Raw genomic sequence first — 20,167 nt, forward strand, 5'->3', positions numbered from 1 at the left:
AGACCCTTCAGTCCAACTCGTCCATGCCGATAAGATATCCCAACCCAATCTAGTCCCACCGGCCAGTACCTGGCCCATATCCCTCCAAACCCTTCCTATTCATATACCCATCCAGATGCTTTTTAAATGTTGCAATTGTACTAGCTGCCACCACTTCCTCTGGAAGCTCATTCCATACTTGTACCACCCTCTGAGTGAAAACGTTGCCCCTTAGGTCTCTTTTATATCCTTCCTCTCTCACCCTAAACCCATGCCCTCTAGTTCTGGACTATCTCACCCCAAGGAAAAGACTGTGTCTATTTATCCTGTCCATGCCCTTCATGATTTTATAAATCTCTATAAGGTCACCCCTCAGCCTCTGACATTCCAGAGAAAACAGCCATAGCCTATTCAACCTCTCCCTATAGCTCAAATCCTCCAACCAGACAACATCCTTGTAAATCGTTTCTGCATCCTTTCAGGTTTCACACCATCTTTCCGATAGGAAGGAGACTAGAATTACACGCAATATTCCAACAGTGGCCTAACCAATATCCTGTACAGCCGCAACATGACCTCCCAACTCTTGTACTCAATACTCTGACCAATAAAGGAAAGCATACCAAACACCTTCTTCACTATCCTATCTATCTGCAACTCCACTTTCAAGGAGCTATGAATGTGCATTCCAAGGTCTCTTTGTTCAACAACACTCCCTAGGACCTTACCATTAAATGTATAAGTCCTGCTAAGATTTGCTTTCCCAAAATGCAGCACCTCACATTTATCTAAATTAAACTCCATCTGTCACTTCTCAGCCTATTGGCCCATCTGATCAATATCCTGTTGTAATCTGAAGTAACCTTCTTCGGTGTCCACTACACCTCCAATTTTGGTGTCATCGGCAAACTTACTAACTATACCTCTTGTGCTCATATCCAAATCATTTACATAAATGATGAAAAGTAGTGGACCCTGAACCAATCCTTGTGGCACTCTACTGGTCACAGGCCTCCAGTCTGAAAAACAACCCTCCACTACCTTTCAGCCAGTTCTGCATCCAAATGGCGAGTTCTCCCTGTATTGCATGAGATCTAACCTTGCTCACAGTCTCCCATGGGGAACCTTGTCGAACACCTTACTGAAGTCCATATAGATCACATCTACTACTCTGCCTTCATGAATCCTCTTTGTTACTTCTTCAAAAAGCTCAATCAAGTTTGTGAGACATGATTTCCCATGCATGAAGCCATGTTAACTATCCCTAATCAGTCCTTGCCTTTCTAAATCCTGTCCCTCAGGATTCCCTCCAACAACTTGCCCACCACCAACGTCAGGCTCACTGGTCTATAGTACCCTGGCTTGTCTTTACCACCCTTCTTAAATAGTGGCACCACATTAGTCAACTTCCAGTCTTCTGGCACCTCACCTGTGACTATCAATGATACAAATATTTCAGTAAGAGGCCCAGCAATCACTTCCTTACCTTCCCACAGAATTCTAGGGTACACCTGATCAGGTCCTGGGGATTTATCCACTTTAATCTGTTTCAAGACATCCAGCACTTCCTCCTTTATAATATGGACATTTTTCAAGATCTCACCATCTATTTCTCTACATTCTATATCTTCCATGTTCTTTTCCACAGTAAATCCTAATGCAAAGTACTTGTTTAGTATCTCCCCCATCTCCTATGGCTCCACACAAAGGCCACCTTGCTGATCTTTGAGTGGCCCTATTCTCTCCCAAGATACCCTTTTGTCCTTAATGTATTTGTAAAAACCCTTTGAATTCTCCTTAACTCTATATGCCAAAGCTATTTCATGTCCCCTTTTTGCCCTCCTGACTTCTCTCTTAAGTATACTTCTACTGCCTTTATACTTTTCTAAGGATTCACTCGATCTATCCTGTCTATACCTTACATATGCTTTCTTCTGTTTCTTAACCAAACCCTCAATTTCTTTAGTCATCCAGCATTCCCTACACCTACCAGCCTTTCCTTTTACCCTAACAGGAGTATACTTTCTCTGGATTCTTGTTATCTCATTTCTGAAAGCTTCCCATTTTCCAGCCGTCCCTTTACCTGCGAACATCTGCGCCCGATCAGCTTTTGAAAGTTCTTGCCTAGTACCGTGAAAATTGGCCTTCCTCATACTGTGCTTTGTTAAACCCATAATAAAAGAGTGAAGTTGGCCAGGATGCTTTGACTTTCACATTGAAGGTCAGTAAATATATAAAGGAATTTTATTCTAACTACCTGGGCAGTAATCGAGTGGAACATATTTATTTATTACAAATGTAAAGTTCCTATATTCTTACCAGGCCATAGAGCTGTTCTCTTATTAGAGACATGTGACTCGTAGTGGTTTAACCTGAGTGTCACTATGCCTCAGGCAGATTATGAAAGAGAATCCTTCATTTTGACCTCAGCTGGTACAGAATCTATTGGCTTCAATGGAATAATTGAATTTGATGGGTTGAAAATCAGATAGATTCTATCTTGAGTGATTGCTCCATTTCACCAGTTTATGGCTCAAGTTATAAAGATGAAAATTGACCTGATCATAGAATCATAAGCAGACAAGGAAGACATTTGGCTTATTATTGTTGCACCAGCTGTTTGGCATAGCTATCTAATTCTTCCCTTGCCCCTATTCTGTCTTGATAGTTGAAACAAAAAGATCTTTCCCTTCATTGTATTTATTCAATTTTCTTTTGAATGCTTATGTTTTCTATCATACCCTTTCAGTCAAGTTACAGATCAAAGTAATTTGCTGCATTAAAAAAAATTCCTTATTTTTCCTCTTGCTCTTAGTCGATCATACTCAATCATTCTCCACTGGTTATTTCCAGTTCTGGAATTAGAAACATTTTCTCCTTATATATTACCTCAAAACCTTTCATAATGTTGAACATGTCTGTCAAACCGCTTCTCAACTATCCCAACTTCAAGGAGAACAATCCAGCTTCTCCAGGATCTCCATATACCTGCAAATGTTCTAAGTGTCGATGTCCTCTGTAACCTTTGATCTCCTCAATCATCCCTCCCACTCATCAGAAAATATCAAAATACACCTATGTTCCAGCTTGCCTTTTTTTAAAAAGTTAAAATGCAGAAACCTACTTACCACATTTTTTCATTTTCACTTTGCATCTTTCCTCAATGTATCGGCTGCAAGCTGTTGTTTCTGATAAAGGTGGGCAGAACCTACGATAGAATGCACAGAGTCGGGTAACTTCAGATTTTCGCTGTGCATTCTGCAGCTCCAAGAGTTTTTGAAAGTTAAAGCAGGTTGGCTCTCGGCTTCCAGGAGATTCTGGAAGGACACCAGACAGGACATTAATTTACTGAAATAATCCCTACAAGGGCAGGAGCATACCATAAGCAGAATCTTCTACCACCGCAAAGTATAAAAATCTGGTTCCTCAAAATTATTTATTTTCTGTTACAACTGGATCTTGAACCAGCACAGAAATCATTTTTACTCACAGTGGTTTCTTTCCTAAATTGTAATACTCAGTTGGAAAAGAGTTGCAGCTTGATGAAATTAATCTCTGAGTTTTGCAGTTTTCATATTTCTTAAAACTATCCACATATCAAAACTCATTTCATGTTAATATCAGTTTTTTAAAACTCTGTATTGTAAAACATAGGAATTATAAATTGTTCTGAAATATGCTCTGGCAGTTCTGAGAGGTATAGAAATTGACCTCTGGTGGTCACGGTAAAGTGTTTTAGTTATTCTGTCTGATAGACGTACATTAAGTGCAGGTTATTCACTGTACTAACTCACTTACTTTCCAGTGGCAAGACAAGAATATAAGAGGGCAGTTCAGTTAGCTTTTGGTCTTTTGCTGAAGTCATACTTTAGTGTTTTACAGGCAAAAGGCAAACACCCATTGAAGATTACAGAACAGTTCTCTTCAGATGTGAGCAGAAGTTTAAGCATTGCCTAATTCATCATTAGATGATGATATAGACTAAATACCTAACAAAGTGGAAATGCAATGTAGAACTAAGCAGAATAACAGAATTCTCCTCCCAACGGTTGTGATTCATACAGTTGCCAGGGCAACCAATGAACAGTAAACAAAACAATGTTGCATCAACTCCTAAACTCTTGGCTGGAATTTCTAATTGTATTCTCTTTCCCTTCTACAGCAGATATGTAGTATGTGCACATTAATATGAAACTATTATAACCTACAATAGTTCTCTGATTGCACAGCTTGGCTTTGTACATTTATACACTTTAATCTTCAGGGGACGAAATGTTTGCAACAAAAACTTCCAGCTCGGAGAACAGAACCACAGCAACGAGCACCCGAGCTACAAATCTTCGCACAAACTTTGAACTTTAATCTTCAGTATTTCCTGCTGTTGATCAATGTTTGGGTGCCCAGTCAGTACATTAATGATTTTTTGACAACCGCCCCTTCTGACCAGTCCACTCTCCCAACATTACAATCTCTTAGCCCTGCCTCTTTTACAAACACATTGCACTTCTAATATTAGCAGCAGAAGCAACATTGGCCAATTCAGACAGAAGCTGCCAGATTCAAGTAAGGTGGGGGGAAGGGTAGAATGAAAGAAGAAGGAAGCAATGAGTATCAATAAAGAAATTGAAGTAGAAATAATTTGGATGGAAAGAAAAGGTGATTGTGGATGGCAGAAAGAAAATGTTTGGGACAATGGATGTCAATGAGGGTCAATACTTGGAAATAAAAGTGAAATATATGAAGAGGGAGAAGTTGCAAATAGGAGGGGAGAAAATAGGCAATACAAAAGATACAAAAGAAGAGGGAAATGGATATTGGTGAAGAAGAATAGAGGTAATGAAGGAGTGAGGAGAAGGTAGAGGGGAATAAAAATAATGCTAATGATGGGATTTTTGATAGAAATAGAAGAAAGAAAATAATTGCTTATAAAAAATGAGAAGGAAGCTAAAGCAAAAGCAAAGAATGCAGAATGAAGTTAGGGAAAGAATAGTAATGTCAATATTACTAGGAGTAGGAGAGAAATGTCAGTTTGAACTGAGGAGAGAGAGTTGTATCTTCAACAGAGTGTAAGGAAGATGAGAGCAAGGTTGAACAGAGTGTGGAAAAAGTTGCCATTTTGAATGGAGTATGTGGAGATTGCTATCATGCATGGAAGAAGATGAAAACCAACTGAAACCTGGTTGTAGGATGAAGTATAAAATTGAGTTGAAGGACAACAGGGAGAAATTTGCCGATATGAATTCAAACATTTGAAGAGGAGTGAAATACAAGTGTGTGGTTGTAATGTTCCCTATAAGCTGTGCAGATGCCCATTGCAGCACTGATTTCTGGTTCTGGAGATCGATGTCACACACAGGCCTTGGAGGCTCGCACAGCTGGTAAGAAAATTTGAGGGAACGGTGGTTAGTTGGGACAGAGCACTGGAGCAGTAAGGGAATGATGGGGGAATTTGGATGTGAGAGGCTGTCTGTTATAGAAACCTCTAGGATATTATAATTTGCTTGTTAAGTTGAAATTCCAAACATAATTAGATTAAATATGAAATCTAACAGCACCTAAAATGAATCAGAATGTATCAAATTAATGTAAACATAGAGGAGCATGCCATCAGATTCTCCTAGAAATACATTGCTTGTTTGTACATAGAACATTCAGTTTTCTCATTTCAGGTTTTCATGTCTTGCCGTCTTTTTGCTTTATTGCAATTTGAGGAATATTGGGTATACTATATATAAAATTACTTTACATTTATCAGCTTGTAACCAGGTTATTCTTGTCAGTTTTCTGAGAGATGCTGTCAACATTTTGAAACTCTCGGCTACCTTCAGATGTTTTTCTAGGCTGACATTGAATCAATTTTTAGAGCACAGAAAGAAGCTATGTGGCCGAGTATGTTTGTACTGACTTTGAAAAAGCTATCCAATTAGCCCTACTCTCAGTCTTTTCCAAAGGCCTGCATCATTTCTCTTTTTATAGCACGTTGGCTTCTTCCATATGTCATCAGAAACAATTTTTTCCACAGCTCACAATAGAGTTTAGATTAGAATAATTGTAAAAGAAGCTTGTGATATAATATAAAGATATTTACTTTTTATTTCATTGTTGATCCAGTTTATAAAACTTGGTACCCTGGAGTAGACCCCTGGTTTTCCTGGCTGTCCACAGCCATCACCCCATGATGTAATCCCATACAGATAACACTGATTAGATACAGGATCTATGCAGGTCAGTGGTCCTCCAGAGTCTCCCTATAAAAGGACAAGACAACAGTATATATGATTCAAGCATTAATAATTATTAAAGATTTAGAAATAATCTTTGTTCAAATCAAGTTTTTCCCTCCTTTCCACTTTTAAAGATAAATTATTTCTCCAAGCTACAATTATCTTACAATCCCATGGCTCGCCCACGTTATTTGTATTGGAGCCCAGACAGCAATTGTCAGGAGTCCATTCAAGTTTTAGTTTAACATGGAACTGCCCTTTAACTATCTTTAAAGATGTGCACAGTTCCAGGAAAAGCTGCAGTTGTGTAACCAGGAGCCCTGTTTGCTGTCCCAAATGAGAGCTGCTAATATCAGTTCTGGTGGTGATTTTGGCAATTCGTTATGAACAGCTAACTCAGTAGGCAACAGAAATCCATCCTGAATCCTATGGTCTGTATGACTCATCTGGTCACCAAACCTGAAAAATGTAGAGAAAACTCAATCTTGTCATCTATTCACAACAATAATATTTTTAACAGTAAATTTATGTCAAGTATATACTATTTTAGCAACATAATTTACATCATCATTCTGTTCTCAGAAATAATATGACTTGATGTTGAGCAACACATTCAATTCAATTTATCTTCCAATGACTCTACTGCACAATTTAAATTGTGATGGATTTTACGCTTGATGCTTTGCAATATAAAATTTTATTGGATGGGAGCCCATTGTGAGAATTTGGATGCAAAGCCTTCTGAATTCCTTTTATATCCATTGCAAACAAATTTCTCCCATGATATTAGACAAGATTTGTGACTTCTACCACTAAGAAAAACAACAGCAGCAATCCCATGGAATGTCAGCACTTCCAAACTTCCCACCATCCTGACTTTGATATACACCCTCGTGTCTTCCTTAAAGCTGGGTCAAAATTACAGGGCAACCCCTTCTCTTCCCAACACAATTGTGGGAGCACCAACACAAAAGGACTGTAGTGATTCTTGGAGAAGGCCCAGAACTACATTTCTGTGGTCACTGACAATGGCAGTAAAAGTACGAGGTTTCCAGCAACACCTATATCCTGACAGTAAGTGTTTGAAACTGGAATGCTCTTGCCCAAGTGTCTGACTTTCATAGCATGAAACTTGAACACTAGGTTGTGAAATGTGGTCTCAAAGTGTTACATTTTTGGGTTAGTTTCTGTAGTATTGTTTCAGATTCCAGTATCTCAGCTCTTTCTAAGCAAACCTTTGCCCACTATGTTTTCAAATATGTCTTTACCTTGCAATTGTGCACAGTTTTAAACTCAATGCAAACTGAAATTGATTATGAGGTTTATTGAACTTTGTAATGTAGCAGTCTGCTGCTGACTAGACAGGGAGCCTTTCTGGCTCCTTAATATCTCACTGCAGGTTTGTTGACTGCTCTGGTGAATTGCCCAATTTATGAAATTAAAATTAAATTTGATCAGGACAAAGAAAATTGAATATGTTTCTTCATTAATAAAAAAAAGACCGAACAGATACGAACTAAAATTCACAAAAAATTGAGATTAATGAGATTGCCCGTCTCCTAAATGTGTTTCATTGTTAAATACAAATGTTTTTTTTTGCGCATTAAAGCATACTAGGCCATTATTTGAAATGTGGTGCTCGAAAAGCACAGCAGATCAGGCAGCATCCGAGGAGCAGGAGAATCGATGTTTCGGGCATAGCCCTTCATCAGGAAAGGCTTATGAAGGGCTTATGCCCGAAACATCGATTCTCCTGCTCCTTGGATGCTTCAGGCTTGGGGTGTGAAGTCATACAATGAGCCGTAGCCTTCATTCACAGATAATGGGAGAAAGTGAGGACTGCAGATGCTGGAGATCAGAGTCAAGAGTGTGGTGTTTTTCCAGCACCACACTCTTGACTCTGATCTCCAGCATCTGCAGTCCTCACTTTCTCCCATTATCTGTGAATGAAGGCTATAGCTCATTGTATGACTTCACACCCCAAGCCTGAAGCCTCGATCACTGGGAAACATTAGAAAATGATGGGCACAATTTTCCCCTCCGCAGATTGAGATTGGTGTGAGTGCAATGATTTATTCAGGCAAGTGTGCAAAAGTCAGATTTTGGCTTTCAAGTTAAGCTTTCACAATTAAGCCCTCCCTCATCATATGGAGAGATCAATGTCTTGTCATTAGGTTGCAAGAAGACTGTATACATATTCTTGCATCTCATAATTAGCCTTCTCACCAAAATTAAATTCTGCTTCCCAATTAACTGCTGCCCACTTGAGATTATGGTGCTTCAGAAACCCAAGTTTAAAAACCAAGCACATACTTAGTGTCTTTCACTCACTGGCTCCTGGATGTTGCTGCAAAAATGGTTCTTGCATTAAAGATATTTGAGTCATATTCCATGGTGGATACTGCAGAGTTGTTCCATATCATGAGACTTTTCCTGATGCACCTTACATCCTCAATCACCCTGCAGTGCGACAGATTGCAATGAGGCCTGAGCAAACTCTCACTGACAACTTTTCCAATACAATGGGCTGCAAAGTGTGCACCTGTTTCCTCCACTTAGCTCCACAACAATGATAAATTCATGTGAGTTTACCATTGCCCACCTCACTGCTTAACATTCTAACATGCCTCTGAGAACCCCAGGCACATGACAGACCTTGCCTTCCTTGAGCCAGTAGATACATGACAGATTCCATTGTTGTCTCATAGGGTGTGTGTGCAGCATTCAATGATTGGGCATCTTAAAGTCTGGTTCCTCCACAAGACTGTATTGTTACACTCATTGTTCCTGAGATTCATCTGTAGTGCCTTGACTGCAATCCCCACCAAATAGGTGTGTGGCTCCTTGATGGATGAGTCGATCTCTAGTCACCCACTTTGCTGTTTAGGACAGAGGTTCCAATATGTGGCAGTTATAATAAAAGCCTCCTTTTTCTGGTTGAAGTTTGCTCCATATATTTCAATTTGGAGAACCTTATCTTGTCCAATTTAGACAATAAACCCAGAATAGATGGTAAAATACAGCAAATGAATATATATTTACAAATTTGTTTATTCTGCACAATGATTGAACACCAACATTTAAAAGGCATCTGGATGGGTATATGAATTAGGAAGGATTTAGAGGGATATGGGCCAAGTGCTGGCAAATGGGACTAGATTAGTTTAGGATATCTGGTCGGCATGGATGAGTTGGACTGGAGGGTCTGTTTCTGTGCTGTACATCTCTGTGACTCTATGCCATTGATGTGACCTCTGAAGTTTGTTTGACTCCTTGAAAAGATGGTCCACTTGGAGTGAGATTGGAACTGAGCACCCATGGCTAAAGTGATGGTGGGCAAACTCGGGTGCATATCTAACAACCACTGAACATTCTACTGGCTCTGGGTCTCCCTTTCAATGGAGGCAGCCAAGTATTGGAGTCACTACAATAGTGAGAATGTGGACTGTATCCTCTATCTTTCAGTCCAGCCTGCCGAAGGTCTGTGCCACACTTGCCCTGCCTCTTCCTGCACATTTTAGATCAGAGTGGTGGTGGAAAAGCACAGCAAGTCAGGCAGCATCTGAGGAGCAGGAAAATCAACGTTTCGGGCAAAAGCCCTTCATCAGGAATAGAGGCCCCCACATGTCCTTAGAGACTGGAACTTGGATCCTGCACATTGTCAGTCATGGCCATGTAAAGAGGCATATTTACTTCAGGAGGCTGAGCAAATGCCTGGTCTTCGACAGTGTCAGAGACCATGGATATTTATTCCACCACAGGCTGTGGATAGCTGTCAGTGACATGCTCACCCGTTTGTTTAATCTAGGTAGATTATACATTGAAGTGACAGTCTGAGTTGCTGGCATTTGCATATGAATGTCATCCCAGTGCATCCTTGAGGGTTCACAGGCTTCCTCCTCTGAGGTGAACCTGGCACTGAGAGGCTCAGGCAATGGTCTTTTACACATTGAGAATTCCTGGGTATTACTTGCGCCTGTACAAGAGAATGCAAAGTATTAGTTAGTGAAGATGCAGAATTGATTATGCACAGCAAAGTATTTGCCTTTGTGTCCATCCAAGAAGAGCAGAGCATAACCTTGCTTACTTGATTGTTGACCCATTGGTATCTTCTCATTTCAACAGGAAAGGTTCTGGTCTTCCTTCAACAACCCAACGGCTCTTTACTCAAACTTGATAACTGGTGACCCCACCATCTTCTTCCATCTAGGCTCCTTTGGCCTGATTGTGGGCCAGCTATTCCAGCAAGGAAAGATAAGAAGTATGATTGAGTGTGATGGGAATGGGTGCGAGAGCAAGTTGTGAGAATATGTAATCATGTGACATGATGAGCCATCTGTTGGAAGCATTATGGGCAGGAAGGGTTCATAGTTTGAGAAGATTGAGTGAGTATGAACCCTTGAGAGGACTTCTGTGATGCTAAGGCTTATAGGCTATGACCATTTGTGAGATGCCTGTGCAGTGGCAGAGTTAGACTAAGTGATGCCCTGTAGGTGTGAGGTAGCAGAGATGGTGCCACATACCCTTGTGGAGCACAGGAGATCATTAACTTTCTTGTGGAGCACAGGAGATCATTAACTGTTTTCCAACCCTTTTATGGAGCCGGTAGCACTGACCCACACTGCAATCTCAACACAGGTTGGATGGATCTGATGGAATGGCTTTCTAATGTGGTCACCCTGAAAGAAAGTGTCCCTTCTGTTAATGACACCATCTAGCTACATCCTCCAGCTTAGATTTCTTAGGAGACATCTCTGGGGCAGACTGAGGGGAAGTTCCTGGCTTGCAGCATCTGAAGTGGTGTCCAACTGGCATCTGAATCTTCGACCCACCTTGCTCATCATGTGACTTGGCAAGTAATTCACGCAGCACCTTACTTGCACCTGTGCATTCCCAATAGTTTCAATCCATTAATCGATCCTGGGGAGCTTGCCCTTCATTTGCTGATACGTGCTCCCAATAACCAAAGTTCTCAGTCTGGACGGTATCTCATCCAATCAACCTTCTTTTTTGAACCCTCTTTATATTTTGACAGAAACCTGGACTTGCACATATACGTAAATCTGTATTAATTAGAAAAGATTCTTCAATGCTAAACAAGACCACTTGGCCGATTTTTTGTGTTACCACTAACATCACATTAGAACTATCCATTTTAATCCCATTTAACTCTTTAACAGTCAGGTTTTAAAAATGTTAATGCAATGAAAAGTGTAGTTACATCCTTTTCACCTTTCACTGTCACATGTGAACCAACCCTTTTGATATTTTAACTAAAACTACGAGATGCTGGGAAAATCTCAACAGATCAGGCAGTATCATTGGAAAAACAGAGTTTATGGTTCAGATTGATTAACTATTACTGTGAATTCTGTCTCCACAGGCACTACCTGACCTGCTGAGTACTTCCAGTGCTTTTGATTTTATTGCACATTTCCAGCATCCTGTGTTTTGATGGTTGACAGCTTACCTGGCAGGAATCTATATTGCCGGATAGATACCCAGCACAGAACATTTGATTGGTGACCAACTCCTTCCCCAGTGCAGATTTACACGTACTCTGACCCAGCAAAGGCACTTTTGCTTCTACCAGCACATCTGCATATGGTCCATCTGTTTATATGAATAAAAGAGAACCAAATTCAACAAACATGTTTATTGTTTCATTAATGGAGTATTGTCAATCCAGGTGCACAATTTTCCTGAAGTTAGTTGTAAGTACAAAACTTGAATATTTTTAAAAATAGAGATTGTTTGCACTCACAAAGACAAATGTAAGAATATCAAATTTCAAATGATCACAATAACTCATACAGCAGGAGAAAATGGTGTTGATTACAGGAGACATTACTATGGAGATAAAAATGGAAACTATGTGTTCTCATAATTCATGGGTAATTCAGAAAAGGCACAAGGGTTAAACATTCTTCCTTAATTTGCAGAGAATGCATCCCAGTGTATTCAACAAATGTTGCCCAAGTACAGATTTACATCTAACAGGAGACCTTTTGCTTTGGGTTTTGTGAAATGGTCTAGTTGAGTATTGTACATACCTACCACTGAAGAAACATTCCATTTGATTTAATCAAACAATCAATCATCCATTAAGATGTACATCCTTCGTACCTAGCATTATACTGTCACTGAAATTCATATGTATGGTCTGGCTCTATTGTGTGTTTAGCAAAACATTTTTTTGGTCTGATGGTAGTATCCTGGTAATGGAACATTGAATCAAGTAACAATTGCATCGCAGCAGCATGGAACATCTTGCATTATCTTTTGGAAAGTTTTGAGTTTTTTTGCCTTTCCAGGGCAAATTGAGATGACTGGATTCACGTCAAAAGAAGCAACCTTTTGGTCCATTGCAAGTTTGTGCAATTTCACAGCAAGCAATGATGTGATCAGGACAGCCACTGATCGGCAGGAGAGCTTTGATGTGCCGGAATTCTGCATCAGGCTGACAAGGTGAGCAAATGGTGTTTTTGTTTTAACAAGATTGTTGATATGGCCAGTCTTATAACAAAGAGAGTTAAAATTTAAAATAATCCATTGAGTTTATAACAGGCTCATTTATACTTCCTGGAAACATAATGTGCAAGGAGCCAAGGCTGACGGTTGACCTTATAGAGGTTTATAAAATCATGAGGGGCACGGATAGGATAAATAGAGATGGGGTAGGGGAGTCCAGAACTAGAGGCCATAGGTTTAGGGTGAGAAGAAAAAGATATAAAAGAAACCTAAGGGACAACTTTTCATGCAGAGGTTGGTACATTTATGGAATGAGCTGCCAGAGGAAGTGATGGAGATGAGTACAATTGCAACATTTAAAAGGCATCTGGATGGGTATATGAAGGGAAGGGTTTGGAGGGATATGGGCCAGGTGTTGGCAGGTGGGACTAGATTGGGTTGGAATATCTGGTTAGCATGGACGAGTTGGACTGAAGGGTCTGTTTCCGTGCTGTACATCTCTGTGACTCTATGACTCTATTTGGGAAGCAAAGAGAATATGCTCAAGCTTTTTGTCTTTACTGAATTGCATAAACTTGGGAATCCTATGGTTCCTTGTTGCTTTCTCCATGGCAACATCTCAGCCAATTAGATTCAATTTGCCATCCAGTCGGTGTCAGTTTCTCCTCCAACATAAATTGTGGTCATTTGAAATTTGCCATTTTTAGATTAGATTACTTACAGTGTGGAAACAGGCCCTTCGGCCCAACAAGTCCACACCGACCCGCCGAAGCGTAACCCACCCATACCCCTACATCTATCCCTTTACCTAACACTACGGGCAATTTAGCATGGCCAATTCACCTGACTTGCACATCTTTGTGATTGTGGGAGGAAACCGGAGCCCCCGGAGGAAACCCACGCAGACACGGGGAGAACATGCAAACTCCACACAGTCAGTCGCCTGAGTCGGGAATTGAACCCGGGTCTGCTGGCGCTGCGAGGCAGCAGTGCTAACCACTGTGCCACCGTGCCGCCCAATGCATTCTTGCATGCATTCTGAAGAGTATGTGACAAAAAGTGTTGGCAATGTTTTTTTCAGAAATTTTCCTTCAGTTCATGGCACTTTTAATATATAACTAGCTTCAATGATGTCAATGATTCACATATTTTTGTAAATCAGAACACACATTTAAGCAAACAAATATTTCCAAAGAGTAAGTGGGTTGGGAGAAGGAGGAAGGCGGGCGTTCAAAGTTACACTACAACTGACATATAGGAGGAAAAAATGAGGAAGGGGGCAGAAAGCAGATCAACAGTCTTTATTTGAATACCACTCTCAAAATTATGTTATAATGTACAAATCCTTACAGCACTTATAAACATATAAACATTTGAACCAGGGGAAGCTGTAGGCCAGTCAGCTCCTTGACCCTGTTCTGCTATTCAATAAGATTACGACTGATCTGATTACTCCATATTCCTAGTTAAAAACAAAGCCTGCAGATGCTGGAAACCAGAGTCTAGATTAGAGTGGTGCTGGAAAAGCACAGCAGGTCAGGCAGTATCCGAGGAGCAGGAAAATTGACGTTTCAGGCAAAAGCCTCCATATTCCTGTCTACTTATAACAACCTGTCATTCATTGCTTAATAAACATTTATCTACCTCAGCCTAAAATATATCCACAGACTCTGCTTATACTGCCTTTTGAGGAATAAAGCTCCAAAGGTAGACTTATGTCCTAATCTATCTTAAATGTGTGACGCTTTATATTATAACAGTAACCTTTAGTTCTAGACTCTCCCCCAAAACAAGACATCCTTTCCATAAGCATCTTGTCAAGCTTCTCAAGATCTTATGTTTCATTCAAGTCTTCTAAAATCTAATTGATACAAGCCCAGCCTCTTCAGTCTTTCCTCATAAGACAACCTGCCTTCCCAGCCTTACTCCAATAAATCTTCTCTGAACTGTTTCTAATGCATTTCCATCCATTTTTAAATAAGGTGATAATATTTTACACAGTGCTTAAGATGTGGTCTCACAAAGCCCTGTACAATTAAAGCATAGAACATAGAACATAGAACATAGAAGAATACAGCGCAGTACAGGCCCTTTGGCCCTCGATGTTGCGCCGATCCAAGCCCACCTAACCTACACTAGCCCACTATCCTCCATATGCCTATCCAATGCCCGCTTAAATGCCCATAAAGAGGGAGTGTCCACCACTGCTACTGGCAGGGCATTCCATGAACTCACGATTCGCTGAGTAAAGAACCTACCCCTAACATCTGTCCTATACCTTCCACCACTTAATTTAAAGCTATGCCCCCTCGTAATAGCTGACTCCATACGTGGAAAAAGGTTCTCACGGTCAACCCTATCTAAACCCCTAATCATCTTGTACACCTCTATCAAGTCACCCCTAAACCTTCTTTTCTCCAATGAAAACAACCCAAGTGCCTCAGCCTTTCCTCATACGATCTTCCTACCATACCAGGCAACATCCTGGTAAACCTCCTCTGCACCCATTCCAGTGCCTCCACATCCTTCCTATAGTATTACGATTAAAACTGCACACAATACTCCAGATGCAGCCGCACCAGAGTCTTATACAACTGCAACATGATCTCAGGACTCCGGAACTCAATTTCTCTACCAATAAAAGCCAGTATGCCATATGCCTTCTTCACCGCACTATTTACCTGGGTGGCAACTTTCAAAGATCTGTGTACATGGACACCAAGATTCCTCTGCTCATCCACACTACCAAGTATCCGACCATTAGCCCAGTACCCTATCTTTTTGTTACTCTTACCAAAGTGAATCACCTCACACTTAGCATGACCTCCCTAATTTTGTATTCAGTTTCATTTGCAATAAATAATAACATTCTGTTAGATGTCCTAATTACTTTCTGTATCTGCACGCTAGCCCTTTGTAATTTATGCACGAGGAAATCCAGAACCTTTTACATCCCAGAGCTATGCAATCTCTCTCTATGTTGATAATACACTTCTTTTTTATTCTTCTCGTCAAAATGGATAATTTCACATTTTATCACATTATATTTCATTTGCCAGATCTTTACCTACTCACATGACCTCGCAAATCCTGTTGTAGTATCCTTATATCTTCTGCACAACTTACTTTTCTATTTATTTTTAGATATTTAGAGAATTTAACAACTTCACCTTCAGTATCTTCATCCAAATTGTTTATGTAAATTCTAAAGAGCTGAGGCCACAGCATGGATCCTTGCAGCACCCACTTGTTATATCTTGCCAACTATAAAATGACCCATTTACACCTACTCTTTGTTTCCTGCTTGCCAGCCTCAAGCCAATTTGTTGCCTTCAACACCATGAACTTTTATTTTCAACAATAATTTTTGATGCAGCAAAAGTATGATTTGTAAGTGGGTGCAGCCATTGTGGATAAAAATTAATATGAAAAATGTCCTTTCACAATGACAAACAAATGACTGATGTAGGTACTACATGAATGGGATTGCGATAACTAAGAATAAACATTTGAACAGATCCAGTGGTATTTGTAATTTCAGTGCTTAACATAATGACTTTGAAATAACAATGAACACAGCAAATATGTTATTAAATGAAATTGTTAAATCAGTACAGCACAAGAAGAATAAACTCGTAAGTCCTTAGATGTCTACATGGCAAAAGGAGGCCATTTGGGTCATTGCGTCTGTGCTGTTCTACAAAAGTCAGACTACACTAATCCCATTTTCCAGCAGTGAATATTATGAGAATTAAACCAAAAACAGTCTGTCAACAATTCCATCTTACCTTCATAAAGTGACCCCCAGCCAGCAATGTAACACATTGTCCCAGGAGGAAGCTCTCCAACACTTTCTGGCAAACACACAAAGTTCACATGCTCTGATATGGTTATAGGTTCTGTCAGTTCCAGGAGGGCAATGTCATTGTTGAATGTCCTTTGATTAAACTAGAATAAATAAACATATAACAAGGTAGATACATTGAATATTTGTGGTGAATCTCACTCTGAATTCAGCATTTTCCATGAACGTGAACTGTTTCCTCACATTCTGAGTTAGCTTTAATGCTATTAACCTTAATCCAGACATTGTGAAAGGAGTTTTAATTGGCCAATGGGAGAAAACATGGGAGCAGGTATGCTTTGAAAATTACCCTCCTGGCTGGCATGTCTATGCCCTGACATCTCTGGAATGCTTTAGAATTTTCAAAGCAAGATAATTGGTGAAGTCAGAAATCTAATTGACTTCAATTAATGTTCCATATAAGTTATTTGTTAATGGGCTGTGAAGATGTAGAAGACATTTTTCAATATGTAAAACATCAAACTTGAACGATATGGTGCACAGCAATACACAGTTGTTGAGTTCAATGAATTAGGAAACCTTTTGATGTGAAGATTACTACATTTATTTTTCAGAAAGTCATAGATAACAGAGAATATGATGTGGTTATTATTATGTGTGATGGATAATGAGTGAACATTTCAAGTTGCTGGGAATAATCAAGGACAGTCAATATAATGTTTTCAAAGCAAGTTTCGCTGGTGAGTATCTATGCTCCGCTCATATATGTCACCTCAATGTGAATGGGTTGAACAGTCATGAAAAGTCCAAACTTACTTTCATTTTTAAATTCCAATTCAGATATGCCATCCTAGACCTTTTATGAGAATATGAGAAAGTAACAACATGAGAAAAAGGTGCAGGGAAGACCAGACATCTCATTTAGCTTGTTCAGCCAATCAATAAGAACATGGATGATTTTGAGATTTAACTCCAGTTTTCTCCCTATTGCCCATATCTCTTGATTCCCAATGAGACCAGAAAGCTGTCTTTATTAGCCTTCGATATATTTGTAATGAAGCATTCAATTTGCTTGAGTACAGATTCAAAAAGATTTGCATCCTTTCCAGTGAAGAAACTTTCTCTTATATCATTCCTCAATGATTGGCCCCCTGGTTTGATACCTGTCCTGTCAAGTTGCTTCATAAGATCACCTTTTACTCTTCTAAACCCTAGAGAATAACAACCAAATTTACTGAACCTTTCATCATAGGACAACTGTCACATCCTAAGAACCAATTTGTTGAGCCTTTGCTGCACTGCCTCTGGTACAAGTTATTCCTCCTTTCGTTATGGACAGCAAAACTGCACACAGTTTTCAGGTAATGGTCTCAGCAAACCTTTGTGTCATTCTGAAAAGACTTTCTATTCTTGCATTGCAATTCCCTCTTAATAAAGGCCAATTCTTTGATTCCTTGTCTGAGTTACATCTAACTCTATCTGAAAATCAGCATTTACAAGTTCAGGTTTTTAAAAATCACTTTTCTTGTTTTGAGACCAAAGTGGATAGCTTTACATGTTCCCACATTTTATTCCATCTGTCTTATATCCACCTATTTAAATTGTTATTTTTTGTGCCCTTCACACAGCTTGTGCCTCCACTTAGCTTTGTATCATTATTACATCACTCTCCATCTCTTAGTTTAAGCATTTAATATAGATTTAACAAGGCCTCAGCCCCAATCCATACAGCACTCCATTGGTCACAAGCTCCCAACTTGAAAATGCCCCATTTATCTCTACTTTCTATTTCCTGTTTGTGAACAATCCTCTATTCATGGATAACTCCCAACTCCACAAACCTTACCCTGAGTATTAATATTTTGTGTGGTACCTCATCAAATGCCTTCTGAAAGTCCACATTTGCTACATCTATTGGTTCCCCTTTATCTTACTGGTTACATCCTCGCAAAACTAATAAACTTGTCAAACTGATTTCTCTACCATAAAACCATGTTGACTTATTTTAAATAAAGTATGCTCTTCTAAGTGTATTGTTAAGACATCAAATTCCAACACATTCCCAATGATTGACATCAGTGGTAAGGGGCCCATAGTTCCTTTCTGTCTTTGAACAGTGGTATTACTTTTACTAACTTGTAATCTGCTGGAAGTGCTCCAGAATCTAAGGACTTTTGGAAATCATTGCTAGTGCGTCCACTATCTTAGCATCCACCACTTATAGAAACCTAGGGTAAAGGGCCTGAGGTCCTGGGGATTTGCTGGCTTTGAGTCCATTAAGTTTCCCCAGGTTTGTTGTTCTATAAATTGTAATCATGGAGAACTTTATTTTGTGCAATGGGAATACTTTTAACAATTATGGGCCTAAATTCTAAAGCCCACTTTTCAAACAGCTGGGAGACACTGGTTGTGAGTGCATTGCTTTTACCTACCTAATCCTCATTTCTGTATCCTGTTCAGCAGCCTTATGTTGTATTCTCTTGATACTGAATGGTAGTGATATAGTCAATCAGTGATAGTTGTAAATATTCTACTCAAAATATATTGATAATGTTTAATGCACATCATTAACATATGGGTAGTCAATCAAATAAGACTTAAAAAGAAACATACACACATAGTGTAATTATTTTGCAAAGTCTTCTTCTCAACTTTTCAAAGGGCCTTTTTTGTACTAAGATGGCTGATCTTCCTCTCTCTGTGTATATAATGTGTTGCTATTTAAAACTTATAGTATGCATGCTTGGCAATGACAAAGGCTTTTCTTGTTCATTACATGTCCACAAATCAAGCACCATCACTTTGATAATGTTGTTTCTCTTGGAATAAAGCCTCAAAGATCCCTAATTGTGCCATGCTTTTCTTTATAGTGTTTTCTTTTAACATCTTATCACTAATTCAAATTCTACATGCAGTGCATTTTATTTCCCCAATTCCTTTTAACTTAATTAGCAACTGAAAGTTTCCATTAAATTGGTCAGATTGGTCACTTTCTTTACAGTCAAAAACTCAGGGATCCTCGAGTGGATAGGATAAATGGACAAGGGCTTTTCCCTGGGGTGGGGGAGTCCAAACTAGAGGGCATAAGTTTAGGGTAAGAGGGAAAGGATATAAAAGAGACCTAAGGGGCAACTTTTTCATGCAGAGGGTGGTGCATGTGTGGAATAAGCTGCCAAATGAAGTGGTAGAGGCTGGTACAATTGCAACATTTAAAAGGCACCTAGATGGATATATGAATAGGAAGGGTTTGGAAGGATATGGGCCGGGTACTGGCAAGTGGGACTAGATTAAGTTGGGATATCTGGTTGGCATGGACAAGTTGGACCGAAGGGTCTGTTTCCGTACTGTGTGTCTCTATGACTCTATGACACTAAGAGGCCAGATTTGCAAATCTGCTTTCATAGCTCTGTGTCTTCTGACTACCAGAATACAACCTATCCAGCAGAAAGAAACTCTGCCCATTAATTTCTCCAGCTGAAATTTCACCTTAATAGCCTCGTATAGGCCGCTTTATCAAATACATTTTGGAAGTAAAGACAGATGTAGGGCTACAATCATTTGACAACTTAATGAAGGTTCCAAAATATTCAACCAAATTAGTGACACAGAACCTGCATTTCCAAAAGCAATCCTGCAATTCCCAATTACCTATAACTCTTCCCCATATCTGACTAGAGGCTTTCCCACC

General features: G+C 39.6%; 1 protein-coding gene across 1 annotated transcript in view; it reads right to left on the reverse strand.

The window, feature by feature from the left end:
* Positions 1–20,167, reverse strand: part of prss56 (serine protease 56) — a 64,754-nt gene that overhangs the window by 23,105 nt on the left and 21,482 nt on the right. Inside the window, exons 7-10 of the mRNA XM_043702383.1 lie at positions 16,463–16,622; positions 11,674–11,816; positions 6,068–6,227; positions 3,108–3,296 (exon numbers count right to left, since the gene is read on the reverse strand). Coding sequence (XP_043558318.1) covers positions 3,108–3,296; positions 6,068–6,227; positions 11,674–11,816; positions 16,463–16,622 — 652 coding nt within the window. The remainder of the gene's footprint in view (positions 1–3,107; positions 3,297–6,067; positions 6,228–11,673; positions 11,817–16,462; positions 16,623–20,167) is intronic.

Source organism: Chiloscyllium plagiosum, chromosome 13, assembly GCF_004010195.1.
Source record: "Chiloscyllium plagiosum isolate BGI_BamShark_2017 chromosome 13, ASM401019v2, whole genome shotgun sequence".
Lineage (NCBI taxonomy): Eukaryota > Metazoa > Chordata > Chondrichthyes > Orectolobiformes > Hemiscylliidae > Chiloscyllium > Chiloscyllium plagiosum.